This window comes from Alternaria ethzedia (assembly GCF_023757985.1).
Source record: "Alternaria ethzedia strain BMP 0044 chromosome Unknown scaffold_17, whole genome shotgun sequence".
NCBI lineage: Eukaryota > Fungi > Ascomycota > Dothideomycetes > Pleosporales > Pleosporaceae > Alternaria > Alternaria ethzedia.
Window position 1 is genome coordinate 442202 of NW_026056210.1, and position 15783 is coordinate 457984.

General features: G+C 52.7%; 6 protein-coding genes across 6 annotated transcripts; 2 read left to right on the forward strand and 4 right to left on the reverse strand.

Moving 5' to 3' along the window:
• Positions 1–468: 468 nt before the first annotated feature.
• J4E87_006886 (uncharacterized protein) lies at positions 469–3129 on the reverse strand (the record flags this gene model as incomplete). The annotated part of the gene is made up of 4 exons (XM_049378487.1): positions 469–515; positions 553–984; positions 1495–2629; positions 2695–3129. The coding sequence occupies 4 exons, from the start codon at positions 3127–3129 to the stop codon at positions 469–471; spliced, it is 2049 nt and encodes a 682-aa protein (XP_049231880.1).
• Positions 3130–3676: 547 nt separating this feature from the next.
• On the reverse strand, positions 3677–4808 carry J4E87_006887 (uncharacterized protein; the record flags this gene model as incomplete). Its single annotated transcript, XM_049378488.1, has 2 exons — positions 3677–3766; positions 3816–4808. 2 exons carry the CDS (start codon positions 4806–4808, stop codon positions 3677–3679), a joined length of 1083 nt encoding a protein of 360 aa, XP_049231881.1.
• A 622-nt stretch (positions 4809–5430) lies between these two features.
• On the forward strand, positions 5431–5805 carry J4E87_006888 (uncharacterized protein; the record flags this gene model as incomplete). The annotated part of the gene is made up of 1 exon (XM_049378489.1): positions 5431–5805. The coding sequence occupies one exon, from the start codon at positions 5431–5433 to the stop codon at positions 5803–5805; it is 375 nt and encodes a 124-aa protein (XP_049231882.1).
• Positions 5806–8285: 2480 nt separating this feature from the next.
• On the reverse strand, positions 8286–8999 carry J4E87_006889 (uncharacterized protein; the record flags this gene model as incomplete). The annotated part of the gene is made up of 1 exon (XM_049378490.1): positions 8286–8999. The coding sequence occupies one exon, from the start codon at positions 8997–8999 to the stop codon at positions 8286–8288; it is 714 nt and encodes a 237-aa protein (XP_049231883.1).
• Positions 9000–9987: 988 nt separating this feature from the next.
• On the reverse strand, positions 9988–11366 carry J4E87_006890 (uncharacterized protein; the record flags this gene model as incomplete). Its single annotated transcript, XM_049378491.1, has 2 exons — positions 9988–11241; positions 11304–11366. 2 exons carry the CDS (start codon positions 11364–11366, stop codon positions 9988–9990), a joined length of 1317 nt encoding a protein of 438 aa, XP_049231884.1.
• A 344-nt stretch (positions 11367–11710) lies between these two features.
• Positions 11711–14692, forward strand: RPN1 (proteasome regulatory particle base subunit; the record flags this gene model as incomplete). The annotated part of the gene is made up of 6 exons (XM_049378492.1): positions 11711–11849; positions 11917–11981; positions 12042–12206; positions 12258–12607; positions 12657–14616; positions 14672–14692. The coding sequence occupies 6 exons, from the start codon at positions 11711–11713 to the stop codon at positions 14690–14692; spliced, it is 2700 nt and encodes an 899-aa protein (XP_049231885.1).
• Positions 14693–15783: the final 1091 nt, after the last annotated feature.

Sequence of the window (15783 nt, forward strand, 5' to 3'; positions counted from 1 at the left end):
TAGATCAGCTCAAACATGACCTCATGTAGACAGGAGGCCACACTGAATCGTGTGGACGTAGTTATGTTCGACATCCGGCTATAAGAAGAATACTTTCTCTCCTCATTTTTGCCACCGATATATTCCATGGTTATCAGCAACCTAAATATATCAATATTGAAGTCGTAGGATCCAACACAGCCGCAACATGACAGAAAGCCTTCCATCATTCGCTCAGCCTTCCACCAAACCTCAATACCCTCCCCCTGTCCAAGCATTAGCATACCTGCTCACCACCAACACACACATAGGGCATGATACACTCACAAATCATCACACCAACCAATCTAGGTTTAATCTCCTCAACATCTTGATCAAGCAACACCTCCCACAGCTCCACCACACTTTCCGCCGTCATCATGAACCAGCCAAAATACGGCCGTGGACCCTGACCTCTTCTCCTTGGATGATGATCCGCAGCAACGTAGTCTACCTCGACACATTTGAGCCATCGTCGCTTGGTACCAGAGGTTTTGCTGTGGCCGTGGTGTTGATAGTGATATTTCTGCACACTCTGCGTGGTTGCAACGTCGCTTGTGTTGTTGTCAACGGGTACTTTTGGCGTCTCGTTCTCTTTCGGCAGAAAATAGGGATCCATCAGAACTTCTGCGTCAGCGACAAGGAAGACACGGTCGCTCCTGTAGAAATTCGGCGGGGGCACGGAATCTTCTGCAGGATGGAGATAGGTCTGGCGAAGCTGTTCGATACTAAGACCATTGTACAGGGAAGCATCGGAGCGGAAGTCTAGACGTAGGAGGGAGCGCAGGAGTTGAGATGTTGTCAGTGGCTCATCGTTTTGCGACCCAGGGAAGGATTTTTCGACTCCTAATTGAATGGCTTCGGTTAGAGATTCCCATTGCGATTCAGATTCTGGCGTGTAGCATGTGCGGTAGATGGTGTAGCCCCATTCGTGATAGGAATACGGCTCCTCGGCTTGGCCTTCCGCTGTTATGATTAGGTCTCGTAGTATGTCTTTGGGTTGCTGAATCATTGTGTTTGAATACGATATAGTATTGGTAAGAAGGGTACGGGGTCAGATATGTGGTGCTTATGTTGGAAGAAATAGTCAATTGGTAGATTGGCGGCACGCGCAGATTTTATGCTTGCCTAGGTATATTCGAAGGATCGCTCACGCCCAAGGCAACAACGGCACTAACCTCTTACGAGCTGGTTAGATAGGACTGAACTTTGCTCTTGGGATAATTCTCGTATATTAATATCCATAAATACATGAGACAGGACAAATGAAGAAGCTTTCGTAGATGCGAAGGCTTGTAAGGTATCGTCCTAGATGTTGCACTCCTCCGTGATCTCGATCAAAACGTCCCGAGTCATGAACAACCACCGCGACGACGTTGTCCTACCGTCTGCGAGTATCAACCTGCCCAGGTATTCATTATGCCTACATTATGCACGTAAGTAGAGGCTGTCATGCATATCGTGGCAAATACCCACCTGCAAAATCACCCTTTTTCCTCAAAGCCTCCCTCACCTCATTCTCTCTGCGTATCCGCTCTTCTTTCTCCCTATTCTCCTTGCGTATCCGCTCTTCCTTCTCCTCTTTCTCCCTCTGCTTCCTCGCCTTCTTCTCAGCCTTCTTCTCTTCCTTGGCCACCTTTGCTTCCTTCTCCTTCATCATCTTCTGGAACCCATCATACCAACTAGCATTGCCGCTATCTTGTCTTTGCATGCTGTCTTTGCCCAGCACACGATCAGTCTTGTCTTGCTGCCTTTTACGGCCGCGGTCCCACACTTGCCACATGTAGGGATCGTTTTCCAGTCCTGGAGGTGGTGTAAGCTGGCGCGGCTGTAGATTCTTCCGGGGTCGGTTCGTGCGCTGGAAGTAGGCTTCTGGGGTTATCTCACGGCCAGGGAATATGAGACTGGAGGTAGTGGAAAAGGCGGGGGATGTGTTCCGTGGTTCAGGTTGAAGGAAGGTGGAGGAATACTCTTGCAGGTGAATGTTTGGAACAGATTGCGTGGGAGTGGTGCGTTGATAAGGGCCAAAGGAACCCTCTGATCGAGCGGTGGTTTGTTGCTCATCTGGTGCGGTTGCATCTGCACTGGCCCCTTCATTCGCGCTTCGCTTTCCTTTCACCCAAGACAGGGGCCTGACAAACCCAAGTGGCAGATACTTCCCCACCGAGGGTTCTGAGTCACGGCGGGTAACTTTCTTCTTGAGCTTCCGAGTCTCCTTCGAGTCTCGTGATGGAAGCACAGCGCTTGGTGCGATGGATTGAGACTGAGGGTTCTTTTGCGGCCGGGCTTGAAGAACGGGCGGACACCAGTATCCGGACATACCCATGAGACCGACTGGGGCTTCTGAAGAAGGAGAGGTTGTAGAAGACATAGAAGAGGATGAGGCTGCCTGACCTGCAGGCTGATGCGCAGCGCGTTGGGTAGAGTGACGTGGTACAAATGTATGCCAGTCGGGTTCGTGTTCTTCAATAAAACGAGATGCGTTGCAAGTATGTGTGCTCGTACTGGGGCTGCCAGCAGACCCTTCGTAAACGTCGTTGACTGAGTCCTCACAGTTGTCTGATCTCAGAGCGTGCGACAGGTAGGACTGTCTATCGGTGGCTTGCACTACCTGTCTGGGTTCATCAGTTGCATATTTGGGTCTTCCTGATATTCCTATTTCAGAGGATCGCTTACGTTAGGACTCTCCGGCTCCAACCCAGCCTCCTCATCAGCCCAACGCACCCAAGCTCTCTGCTCTGTCATCCGCGACATTATGCTTGCTGCATCGTTAAATTTCTCTTTCTCCTTAATATCGTAGAGTTCTTGTTCCGACTTGCTAGTCATCTCCCTCTGCCACATTTCCTCGAGAGTCAACCTGGGACTGTCCCCAACCATATCCCCATGTATCATCTGCGTCCTGCGCCGTATCGCTTTTATCGCCTTTCCAATCTCTTTCGTAGCATTGAGATAAACCGCATCATCGTGGAAATGCACGGAGACTTCCCAACCCCGTTTCTGAAGGTCCTTGAGTATACGGATTTCCGAGGGGACAGGGTCGTCAAGCACGTAGGTGAACAGCGGGTCGCAAGCTTCGATGGATTGCGCGGGTGGCTGGACTAGATATGGCATCTTCTACAAGCGTCGTGTGGCGTTGAGAAATTAGCAGATGTCATGAGGCTTTGTACGCTGTCGGGTGCATTCATCGTCGAGGTAACTGGCCACTGATGTCAATATTTTCCCATACTTCACGCTCAGCATTTTCACACTCCAGATGTGTCATTACCAGAAGGGCGGTTTTTGAATGTTCTACAGGTCGAAGACATGTTGCCATTGAATATGTCTATTGGGTATCATATGCTGTTATCGTCGGCGCAACACCATTCTATGGAACGTCGTTATCGTTGGCCGTTCAGACCCCGTATGCAACAGAGCCAGCTTCTAGACGCTCTGAAGCGAGGTTTTGAGGTACGATATCCTGTAGCGCGCGGTTCGCAGCCTCAGGACGTGATGCGCCGATTACGGCGAAGGCGTGAAGGTTGCAGAGTCACAGATTCGCTTTCCACATAGTTCCTATCACGAATGTGAGCATCTATCAAACGCGTGTATGCCCGTTGTATGAGTCGCGATGGAGCTTTTGTATTTGGTGTGGGGTGAGGAGTTGATGCTCAGGGAGGGCTCAAAACCATATCTTGATCAGCTCCTCTGACACGGCAGATGGAGTGAGAACGCCAGACTCTGTGATGATGCCGGAGATCAAGTCGGGTGGCTACTTCAGGTTAGCGGATGGGGTCATAATTGAAGTAAGCAGAGCGTACCGTAAAGTCGACAGCGTCATGAGCGTCGAGCGGAACGACGGTCGATCTCTGCTTCGCAGTCATGTCTGCGATGGCTTCGTCAAAGACATTCCGTTGCTCTTCGTCGCTCTTGGGCTTGTGTTCCGCCTTGTGTTCCGCCTTGTGTTCTTCTGCGACCTTGAAGTCGAGTACCTTCTGCTCAATGGGCAGATCGAACTGGCTGAGTGGATATAGCCTAACGAACTTGTGGCTCTCGGCGACCACGTAGAAGGGCTTTCCTTTGCTCTTAGCCAGTACGCCCAACTGGTACGTGCCCATGCGCGATATGATGCCACCGTTCTCGACGACGCCTTCGGCTCCGACAATGACCATGTCGACCTTGCCCAGTGAGTAGGCGACGGCCGAATCTGGAATTGTGGCGACTGGTACATTGTGTTCTCGGAGGTCGGCGACAGTCTGGAGGCCCTCTTTCGCATCTGACGAGCTTGACGAGGGCAAGACGTATATGACCTTGAACCGGAGAGTGCTCGACTCGGCGGCCGTTCGCAGTAGCGCACCCACTACTCGCGATCCTCCATTTGTGAGCACCGTGCCACCGTCACGGATGAAGTGCTTGCCGAAACTCGCGATCTTCTCCCTGCTCTGTTTCGCACGGTCCACAAACAGCTTGCCGTTGGAGAGGAGGTGGTTGCGTATCGCGCGGAAGTCATCGTCGGGGCCGAGGTTCAGGCTCGCCGGGCGGTTGAGCGTCGTGATGAGGTAGCGCTGGAAGAGATCTGTGCCGGCGGACAGGGAAATTGGGTTCGCGATGGAGGCCTTGAGGGCGGCCGTGTGGCGTTCGAGCAGGTCGAGTGTCTCTGCGACGGTCGAGACGGAGCTCTGCGCGATGGCTTCTACGAGCGCCTCGATGGCCGCGACGGGCATGGTGAGTTCCGGGTCATCTTTGAGGATGCGGCGGTATGTCGCTACGATGTCGAACGTCGACTGTGTCTTCACTCCTGATTCGGTGCTCATCTTGGCGGTTGGTTGCAGCGTGTCGTTCCCGTCAACTTTTTGGCCTGCAACATTTTGGAGGGGTGCTTCGCGATTGAGTCATTCGCCAAGATTGGGGGGCTAGCTCGTCATCCCTCCCCAGGCGTTCACCCTTCCACGCGCCAGACCACTCTTTGCCATGACTTTACACTGCTGCATGAGTTTCTCTGTCTTCATCCCACACTCTGTTGCTCTAGAATCTAGGAATTGCCAGACGACTTCTTTTACCCACTTTAACACCATGGCAAGGATCCATCCACGATCGCCTTCACTCCTTTGGTATGACGCGGGTTGTGTAATGCTCCGTTTGCTGCGGAATTTGCAATCGTTGGATGCCACTCACCCGTAACGATGACCATGGCCCGCTATGTTACGATACGTTGACCAAAATCACCCTCAGCTGTGACTGTACATTACCTGAAGAGCCAGACTCACTCCACGCCAACACGTAGTTTCCAATCTTCGGTGTTCTCACTGATAGTACTCTCACTCTAGCAAACAATCAATTACATTCGTCTACGGTTGCCTTTTAGCAATCAAAAGGCCGCAAGGTATCTCACTGGCAAAGCTACACCTACTAACCACAACAACCAATACTGCTCCTATGACAGTTACGATGCCGTACATCATCTATGTGCCCGGAGTCCTGCAACCCTACATCACCAACGATCCGAGGATCTACATGGACTGTTTCAAGATCTTCGAGTGGGTGTGCGAATCACGACCCTTCTGCGATGCATTCTGCAAGGCGTTCCGGCAAGACGAGGATGAGCAGTTCCTCTCCGACAGGCGTCGCGGCCAACTTGAAGCCTACTGGATCGAGGAGCTCGAGCGGCGGACCAAGCCGAAGGGAGCACTTGACTCGCTGAAGAAGGGCAAACGACTGTCAACTGAAGCCGCCGTCGAGCATTTGGCGGAGCATGACATCGATAAGAGTGTGTTGTCCAAGATCAACGACCGGGAGGAAGGTGCACTCTGATAGCTGGTGGATTCTCATGGTAGTCACAGCCTTCATCACCAAACGTCATCTATGGTACGATCTCACCTTCTCGTTTTTGGGCCCTGCTAAATTGAGTAGTAAATAATAAACATCAAGCCTTTTTCGCTTGTAACCCAACACGCTTGACGACTACATCATACTGCTTTTACATTCTTTAGTCTCAACGGAGGCGGTATCTATTCGCAGTTCCCTTCTTATCACAAAACACAATAGCGTACTGTTGGGCCAATCCGAAAATGCCCTCACTTTGCGACCCATCGGAGTATCTGCCCAGTCAGCAGATCCCACCAAGACCGTCTATCAACTTCATCCCCTACGACCCCGTTTCCATTGAGATACCTATGGAGGCCTTCTACCGCGAGCACCGGGTAGATTCACCGGGAAGGATAGTGAAGTATCGCTATGCAACTACGCCCTCCGCCGTGGCATGCAAAATAACAGTCGTTTCGCTTTCTACTATCATAAATTGGCGGGCGGACATTCCCGAACTGGCACCCCCAGGTGCTCTCTTCAACACAACAGATGGTCTGTACTATCAAGACGAGGTCGTTCAACCGCAAGGCCAAACGCCACCCGACGGCAAGCCAACGTTCGTGTCATTTGTTCGAAGAATAAACTCACATGCTCTAACTCCCGTACGGAATCCACCGATGGCTCATGACGAAGTTCAGTCCGCCGACAAGCCAACGTTCGAGTCATGTGCTCGACGACTAAAGTTACATTTTTCCACTGCCGTACAGCATCCACCGATGTCTCATGACGAAACTCAGTCCGCCCCCGGCTTCGTAGCGAACCATGTCCAACGCACTGCGGAAGGTCCCTTGTCCGACGAGCAGCTCCACCCGACTCCTTCGGGCAAGGAAGAAGGCTACAAAGCCGCCGAAAAAGGTCTCTCAAGATATGCGCCGCAGTCGGCAGGAAACTCTCTCGACGAGGAAGTTATTGGACACAACTGGGTTAAGCCCGGGCCAGGAAACAGGCGCGCGCATGGATCAACGACTACACCACCCGGTTTACGACGTGGCAGGAGTGCAGTCGGTGAAGGATCTCGCGAATGACCGGCCCACGAAGCAACGTGCGTTGGATATAAATGATCTTGGGAGTGTGAGTTCATTGAAAGAAAGAGGTTGCATAGGAGATGAAGCTGGGCCAGCAAGATGTCCACGGAGTGTGTTGTGATCAGCACTTGGGCATGTCTTGCACACATGAATTCAAACGTCTAAACACTGCAGTTTCATTTCTGATGGTTACTCAGCCCTTTTTAATGTAGAATATTTATGCAATCGATGCGGCGATTGTTCACTATGCGCGTGAAGCGTCCAATTCGTATCTCAGACAGACGCTCAGCTAGATAGAAAAGCAATCACTTGGCGTGGCTGCAATCAGACCAACAGACAAAAAAGGTCTGTATAAGTATTAGCGAATCATTGCAATATCTGATGCAACTGTGTCTAGCGATGACGCACCTTGCACGGCACTCGCGGGTCTGCCCGTGGATCCACAGCGCTCAACGTCATATGCATGCGCCAATGGAGCAGGAGTTTTCAGAAGACCCTGAGCCCTGTCCGCAGCGAGCACGCGACCTCTTACCTAAACGAGCGTCACCAAAACAGGACGCGAAGCCTTGTACTCTACAATCTTTTCCGTTATATCCATATACGCAATCGTCCATAGAAGAACCGTCTTGTCTACACATATCCCACCAACAACAATATCCACCGCAATTCCGGTGTCGCTCTCATCTCCAGTCAGCCCATCATCGCCAACATGGCCATACTATCAGACATCGCCTCAAAAGTCAAAAACACACGACTCGTTCCACCCACCGAAGACGAACTATCGGCATCCAAAGAAACCAATCAAGATGTAGTTCCCTCTCAAACCCAAAAAACACAACGACCAATCCTCGAGATAACATCCTACGACCGCTTCACACCACCATCCCCAAAACCAGACTTAGAATACGACTGCCGCGTGACAGAAAACCCATCCCGCCAAACACGAAAGACATGCACAGGGCTCGACTCAACGCTGCAAGACGAGCTGATGCAGCGCGAGTCTTTCAGCGATACAGTGGCCCGCGCTGAAGACGATATAAAACGGCTCATGGAAATCAAGGATGTAAGAGCTAGCAGAGAAGAGGAAGTGGCGATAGTACGAGTGGGGTGTCTGTGTGGGAGTGGACATCACAGAAGCGTGGCTTTTGCGGAGCAATTGGGGAAGGTGAAGTGGAGCGAGGATGATAGTTGGGAGGTTAGAGTTGTGCATAGGGATTTGACGAAGGGAGTGGAGGAGATGAAGAGGGTGAGGGGGGAAGAGAGCGGGAAGGAGGAGAGAGATAGGAGGGTGGATGGTGAGAAAGCTGGGGAGTGAGGTGTTTAGACCGGGATGGATGTAAGGAGTATTGTAATATAACATTATTACGGCGTTGCCTATCGTCCAGCGTTATTGGGCAAACTTCAGCCTCGAGATAACCAAGCATGCCTCGGAAGCACCACCGCAGTCAACGCCTCAGTCTCTCCACCCGGAGTCGCTTTCAAATCAGCACCGTCAGCACCACCGCCTCTTATCTCTCCCTCCGGACGCTCCTCGTCCTCGTCATCATCATCTTCTCCTATAACCTCATGGACATCCGAGAAAGGATCAAGCAGCCCCGACATCTCCCTCATCTGCTCTTCAGCCCACTTCCTCATCCTCTTCTCCTCTCTAGGACCGTGATCAATCCTCAGCCTCTGCTCATCACTCCCAACCCACCCATCCTTCCCCCAAACCTGCCAATGTGCCTTCTTCACCCCCCTTACCACACTCCCCAGCCTACTCTTCCCGTTAGCCGCCTCCGCCTCAGCCTTCTTCTTCTCGTCCTCCCCGTTAATCCTCAGCCCATGTTCCCTCTGCCAAATGACCCAGATATCGTCATCCCAGGTGTTCTTCCTAGCAAGCTTTTCATATTTGGCAAACCACTTCTCCATCTTGGGGAGCGAGCGGTCGGTGTTGTAGAGGCGCCAGCCCCATGCCGCACAGTCTTTTGCGATGGCGGCGTTGCGCGTTGTGAGTGTTTCTGTGGAGGCGGGGGTGAGGAGGATGTACTGGGCTGTTGTGGTGGGGTGGCGGTTGTAGTGGAGGACGTAGGAGGTGGAGCGGTAGTAGGGTGGGATTTTGAGGATGAGGACCATGGTTGCTATTTTTCTTGGGGTTTTGCTTTGGTAGCGGAGTATGGATAGAGGGGAGTTAGATAGGGATTGAGGTTTAGAGTGCTGCGGTGGACAACGAGAGGTAGAGGGAAATGTTACCCTTCACCGATTGAATGCCCAGATCGTGAGAGCTCTCTCTCGTTACGCATCCGGAGCATTCACGCACATATTTGTGACCTTTTGCGTCTTTCCAATAACAGCGGGCACAGATCAACTATACGAGTGAAAGTACACTGTGCGATGAAGTCACCAACCCCGAACGTGAACGCACAGAGACTGCATGGGATCTCTAACACGTACTCGCATTCCCCCACCCACTTGCACAAGTCACACTCTTCGGCAACCTCATACATCCAATCAACATGAATAACCGCCATTCACACAGAATACAATACCTGATCCACCCACCCCGTCGGACAGTCGTCTTCACCACATCCAACCCTCTGATAGCAGACGTCCTAAGGAAGCGTCACAATTGGCTGGGCCGCGTCACAGAAGGTAGCACGCTTCCAGCGTGTATCAGCACTTCATGCATACGAGAGCTTGACGATGGTAACGTTCTGATCGATCATGAGGTTGCAAATGGTGATCTCCTTGCAGCAGATATACGGTCTCTGCTCATACGGAAAGGGTTCGTGGATCCGGATTTACGCTTTGTTGGGCGTATGATACGGTCTGGGCCTAAGAGGGAGGTTGTGCCTCCGAAATGCACGGAAATAGCGGCTGGTGATGAAGATGAGGTTGATATCTGGAGCGATGACGGGTTGGATGAGGCTAAGGGGGAGATAGATGCTCGGGAAGAGAAAGATTATCAGGAGAAAGATGGGTTGGATGAGCCTATCACAGCGGAATCTTGATGTAGAGAAATGTGTTGTATATTCTAGGCCTTCAAATGAAACGAGTGCCGGGAGGAGACATGGATCTGGGTATCGCTGAAACAAAGGAACAGAAGATGATGTAGTTGGCAGGCCTATATGGACCAGCCGGCTTTCTTCTTAGCGGCCTTGGTGGTCATGGTGGGTTCCGAGGGTGGCGGCGGCTTGATATCCTTGAGATCTGGTAGCGGGTCGTTGTCCCTTATCTCCAGTATAGTCATCTGTGCAGCTAATGTCGACTGCCCATCTGCAATCGTATCGCCAGGAGCAGACACATCGTCGCCTACCGGGCCACCTTCAAGGGAAACACCGCCGTCTTCTTCATCCTCAACTTCTTCATCGTCGCCTGCCTCGTCAGCCTCATCGTCGTCGTCAGCCTCTGCGCCGGCTGCAACATCTCCAGCGTCGCCATCGATACCATGCTCTTTCATGTACAATTCTAATTCCTTCGCCATCTTTTTGCTGAAGCCGGAAGCTTGAACTTCGACATCTAACCGCTTGACGAGCTTCTTTGTGGCGTCCTTGAAGAAAGGACCCGGCTCGTCGCTCGTGAAGCCAAAACGGCGATCGAAGAAGCGCTTTATGCAAGCCACATCGCGGTCAAAGTAGTATTCGGCATTGGCATGGTCAATGGAGACCATTTGCGGGAAATCGATGAGGGTTGGCACCAGTGACAAACTGCCGTCTTTTTCTGTTCTCTCTTCAACTAGGATGTTGAACTCGTTGAAATCACCATGGATGAGACCGTGCTGCGCGAGGCGAACGATAATGGCGAGCAGCTCACCGTAGAGCTCCTGTGGGTTACCGACCTTTGAGATTTGGCGCATCGGGAAGGCGTCGATGAGGCTCATGACGACGGTATGTCTGTTCTGACCAATCGGCTCGGGTACAGGGAATCCCTCTGCTCGTAGGGCCTTCATGAATTCGAACTCTTTCAGAGCAGCGAGGCGCGACATGTACATCCACGAACCACCCTGGCGATTCCGCAGGTAGTCGCGGTTCGCCTTGACGGTACGGAAAGAAATGCGACCCAGACGGTGGATTTTGAGCACCAGCTGCCTGCCCGTCTCATCTGCGCAGACTATGATGTCCGACTCTTTGCCTATGCCGATCTGGTTGCCGACCGAGTAGACGGTCGAGGCCTTTTGGTGTGTGTGGAGGGCGAGGTAGTCGAGACCGCCATACGTGAGTCGGTAGCCGTCGTACTTTGCGTTGCGGACTTTGGCGATGAGGCCGATCTTGGCGAGGTTGGAGATGCAACGGTGGACGCCGTCGCCAGAGCGGATGGCGGCGATCTGAGCAATCAGGGGGGTTGGCACGATTTCATGGTTGCGGCTGCCCATCTCTGTCTATCGTCTTCATCAGCGTTAGTCCCCCACTACGTTCGGAAAGCCTGCGGGCGGGCGCATACCGCAGTGAGAACACGCCAATCATCGGCGGAGAGGTACCGAATATTCTTGACGTTCAGCTTCATGGTAGTTGCCTGGGTGGCCTATGGGCGTCGTGTGGTGGTGATTTTCGGGGTTGTATGCGGCAACAATATTTTTTGGCGGGAGGTTCTGAGGGAGCGGGCGCTCATCATCGGCGGACGGGGCTTGGCCCTAGCGCGGCGGAAGTGGTACGCGAAGCAAGAGCTGCCTCATCGACATCAACCTATTACCACTTCCCACTCGACTTGCCTCTCGCTCTTCCGACCCATTTGAGCGCCGCACCTACATCTCTCAGCACCCCGAATCTCCTTCCACCGTCGCTATCGACGCCGCTTCGTCCCGACACATAGACACACTTCGCCGCTTGCCCTAGCTACACATCATCAACATGGCGAAGGACGACGAGAAGAAGCCCACGGCCGCCGACAAGGGCAAGGGCAAGGCGCCCATGAGCAATGACGCGGACAAGAGCAAGGACGCAAAGCCAGATCTTGAGGACAAGAAGGGCGGTGTTGCGACAACTGGCGGTATGTCTGGTCCCCGGCACGGCGCCGATGGCTATCGTCATGGACTTGCACTGATGACAAACCACAGAGGAGCTCAGCGAGGAAGACCAACAGCTGAAGAGCGACCTTGACATGCTGGCTGAGCGGATACTGGTAAGCTGCTGCGACGATGGCTGGTCCCCGCAACATGCGCTGACCTCATGTGTTTACTAGGGTTCCGACACCAGCCTCTACAAGCCCGCGCTCGAACAGATCAAGGAGTTCATCAAGACATCGACGAGCTCCATGACGGCCGTGCCCAAGCCGCTCAAGTTCCTCCGACCACACTACGAGAACCTCGAGAAGGCCTACGCATCATGGCCAGCAGGCGAGAACAAGGTGCGCAGACACGCCCACACTCTATACACGCCACCATGCTAACAAACACAGCGCTCGCTCGCCGACATGATGTCTGTTCTGGGAATGACGTATTCGGATGAGGACCGCCTAGACTGCCTCAAATACCGCCTCGAGGCCCCCTCCACAGATCTCGGCTCATGGGGCCATGAGTACATGCGCCACCTTGCGCTTGAGATCGGCACAGAATACCAGAACCGCCTGAACGACGAGAAATCCACCGACGACGTCACCGACCTCGCCTCGAACCTCGTCCCCTTCTTCCTCAAGCACAACGCAGAGGCTGATGCCGTTGATATCCTGTCTGAGCTGGAGATGATTGATCAGATTGAGCAGTACATTGACGAGAACACATACTCGAGGGTGGCTCTGTACATGGTCAGGTAGGATATGCCCGCGTTTTGCCTGCAGCACCGACACTAACACCAGCAGCAACGTGCCCCTACTCACCTACCCAGACAACGACAAGTTCCTCCGTACCACGTACCGAATCTACGCCAAATACAAGCAGTACACACAGGCAATCGTCATCGCGATACGATTACACGAGACCGATCTCATCATTGAAGCTTTCAACGCCACCAAGGACAAGTCGATCCGGAGACAAATGGCCTACTTATGTGGCCGCCAACGGATATGGCTCGACGTCTCCGAGGACGACGATGCCGAGCTCCAGGAGTGCATCAACAACACGCGGCTACCCGACCACTTTAAGGCGCTGGGCAAGGAGCTTAACATTCTCGACCCCAAGACCCCTGATGACATCTACAAGACACATCTGGAGAGCAGCAGGACGGCCGGCCTCACCAATACCGATTCCGCCAGACACAACCTTGCCTCCGCCTTCGTCAACGCTTTTGTCAATGCCGGTTACGCCAATGATAAGCTCATGCTTAACGAGAACACAAAGCAGAGCTGGGTGTGGAAGACCAAGGAGGAGGGCATGCTGTCAACAACCGCCTCTCTGGGTATGCTCATGCTCTGGGACGTAGAAGAGGGTCTCGATAAGGTCGACCCCTTCACACACGTCGAAGACGACATGGTCAAGGCTGGCGCTATGCTTGCTACCGGTATCTTCAATTCGGGTGTGCGCATGGACTCAGACCCTGCCATGGCTCTCTTGGGTGATGAGGACAACATCAATTCCAAGAACAAGAACATCCGCTTGGCTTCTATCATGGGTCTCGGTCTTGCTTACGCCGGGTCTAATAAGGAAGACCTTTTGGACGTTCTGCTGCCGATTGTCAGCGACACCAGCCTCGACATGCAGCTCTCTGCCATGGCGGCGCTGTCGCTTGGTATGATCTTTGTTGGTTCGGCCAACGGAGATGTCACTGATGCCCTGATGAACACGCTCCTGGACGAGGACCGGACGAAGCAGCTCAAGGATAAGTGGACCCGATTCATGGCCCTTGGTCTTGCGCTACTCTTCTTCGGTCAGCAAGAAGAAGTCGATGTCATTCTGGAGACCTTGAAGGCGCTTGATCACCCCATGGCCAAGTCTGCCTCTGTGCTCACCGAGGTATGCGCATGGGCAGGTACCGGTGCTGTCCTGAAGATCCAACAGTTGCTCCACATCTGCAACGAGCACATCGAGGATGAGAACGAGGAGAAGAAGGGCGATGAGCTACTCCAGTCCTACGCTGTTATCGGTCTATCGTTAGTCGCCATGGGCGAAGACGTCGGCCAAGAGATGATCCTCCGCACTCTCGGCCACCTGATGCACTACGGCGAGGCTAACATCCGCAAGGCTGTGCCGCTCGCTCTAGGTCTCATCAGCCCTAGCAACCCTCAAATGAAGGTCTACGACACTCTTTCCCGTTACTCTCACGACAACGACAACGATGTCGCCATCAACGCCATCTTCGCCATGGGCCTTTGCGGTGCTGGTACCAACAACGCCCGTCTTGCACAACTTCTCCGGCAATTGGCTAGCTACTACCACCGTGATCCCAACGCTCTTTTCATGGTTCGCATAGCTCAAGGTCTGCTGCACGCAGGCAAGGGCACGCTGTCTTTCAACCCATTCCACACTGACCGTCAGGTCTTGTCCCGTGTGGCAGCGTCGGGTCTTCTCACCGTACTTGTGTCTCTCATCGACGCCAAGTCATTTGTGGCTGGAGACTCACACTACCTACTCTACTACCTCGCTACCGCCATATCGCCGCGCTTCCTCATTACACTCGATGAGGACCTCAAGCCGCTGACAGTCAACGTCCGTGTTGGTCAAGCAGTAGACATTGTTGGCCAAGCCGGTCGGCCGAAGACCATTACTGGATGGCAAACACAGAGCACGCCGGTGTTGCTGGCGCATGGTGAGCGGGCGGAGCTGGAAGACGAGAAGTATCTCAGCCTGACCAATGTGTTGGAGGGTGTGGTCATCTTGCGAAAGGTATGATATTCCAATATACATGACTTCGAGGGTGCAGTACTAACATTACATGCAGAACCCAGAGTGGGAGGACTGAACGATTGCAGTAAAAAGGTGGAAAGAAAGAAGCGTCGTCAGTGACACCCCGCAGAGCATAGGGAGGGCCTGCACCAAGGATTTTGGCATTCTAATAGCATTACGGTCACTGCCTCAACCCTTGTTCTGATAGGACAAGGAGTCCAAGGGGTACACCGTTGTATATATAGATGTGCAAGAGCAATGAACTGAAATGAAATCATTCATACAAAGTCGAGTTCCAGCAATCCCGGATGAATGTATACAGTAGTGATGGAGTCGGAACGCACGTACTATCTACTCTCTTAACCTTGATTGGGCTTAAAGTCAGACTCAAGATGTTTGACTATTCTTATTCTACGGCCATCGCCGCGTGGCTATGATCACTATCATTACTATTTCTGTTCTCACGCCACTGCAATTCATCATGTATAACCAATCCGAATCTCATGATTATCTCTCCTACTTACCTTTCCTACTTGACCGTATAGCCGCGAGCCTAGAAACAAGCACCGTGCGGATCGAACACACGTCTTCCGCAATCAAGGTGCCTAGCCTGCTACAGACACAGTACCCAGGGTGAGCCTTAGGAAATCTTCCACAAAGCAGTACGGTCAAGTACTAGGAAGCCTGGCAAGATCTTGCGCGGACGTCTTACCACTGGACTAGGTACTCTGTCGCAGCCTTCCTTGATTGACTGGGCGATTAGACAGGGTGTAGCGCAAGGTCGGCCTCGTTACCTTCTTTACTTTGGAGACGTACCAAGACGACCGAATTGAGAGGCAAGCATTACATAAACAGCAGAGGAGTGAGTATGAACATGAAGTTGAGCCGGAAGAAGATCTATTATACGACGAACTATCGAAACTACGACAAATCCGACCATAGACCTAACCACCACTGCTGAAACCTGCCCTTGCCATCGATGAGAAAGAGATACATTGAATAACCCCCCTAAAATCCTTTTGGTTCGCTGGCTTGCCCAGATGCTAACAGATACTTCTAAAATGTGAAAGAAGCCGCCCAAGTATATCGATCGGAAGGAAAACGCGAGACTGGAGTGTCGATGGGAAGGATATGTTCAGAGGGCTGGCGCCAAGAACAAAGTATTAG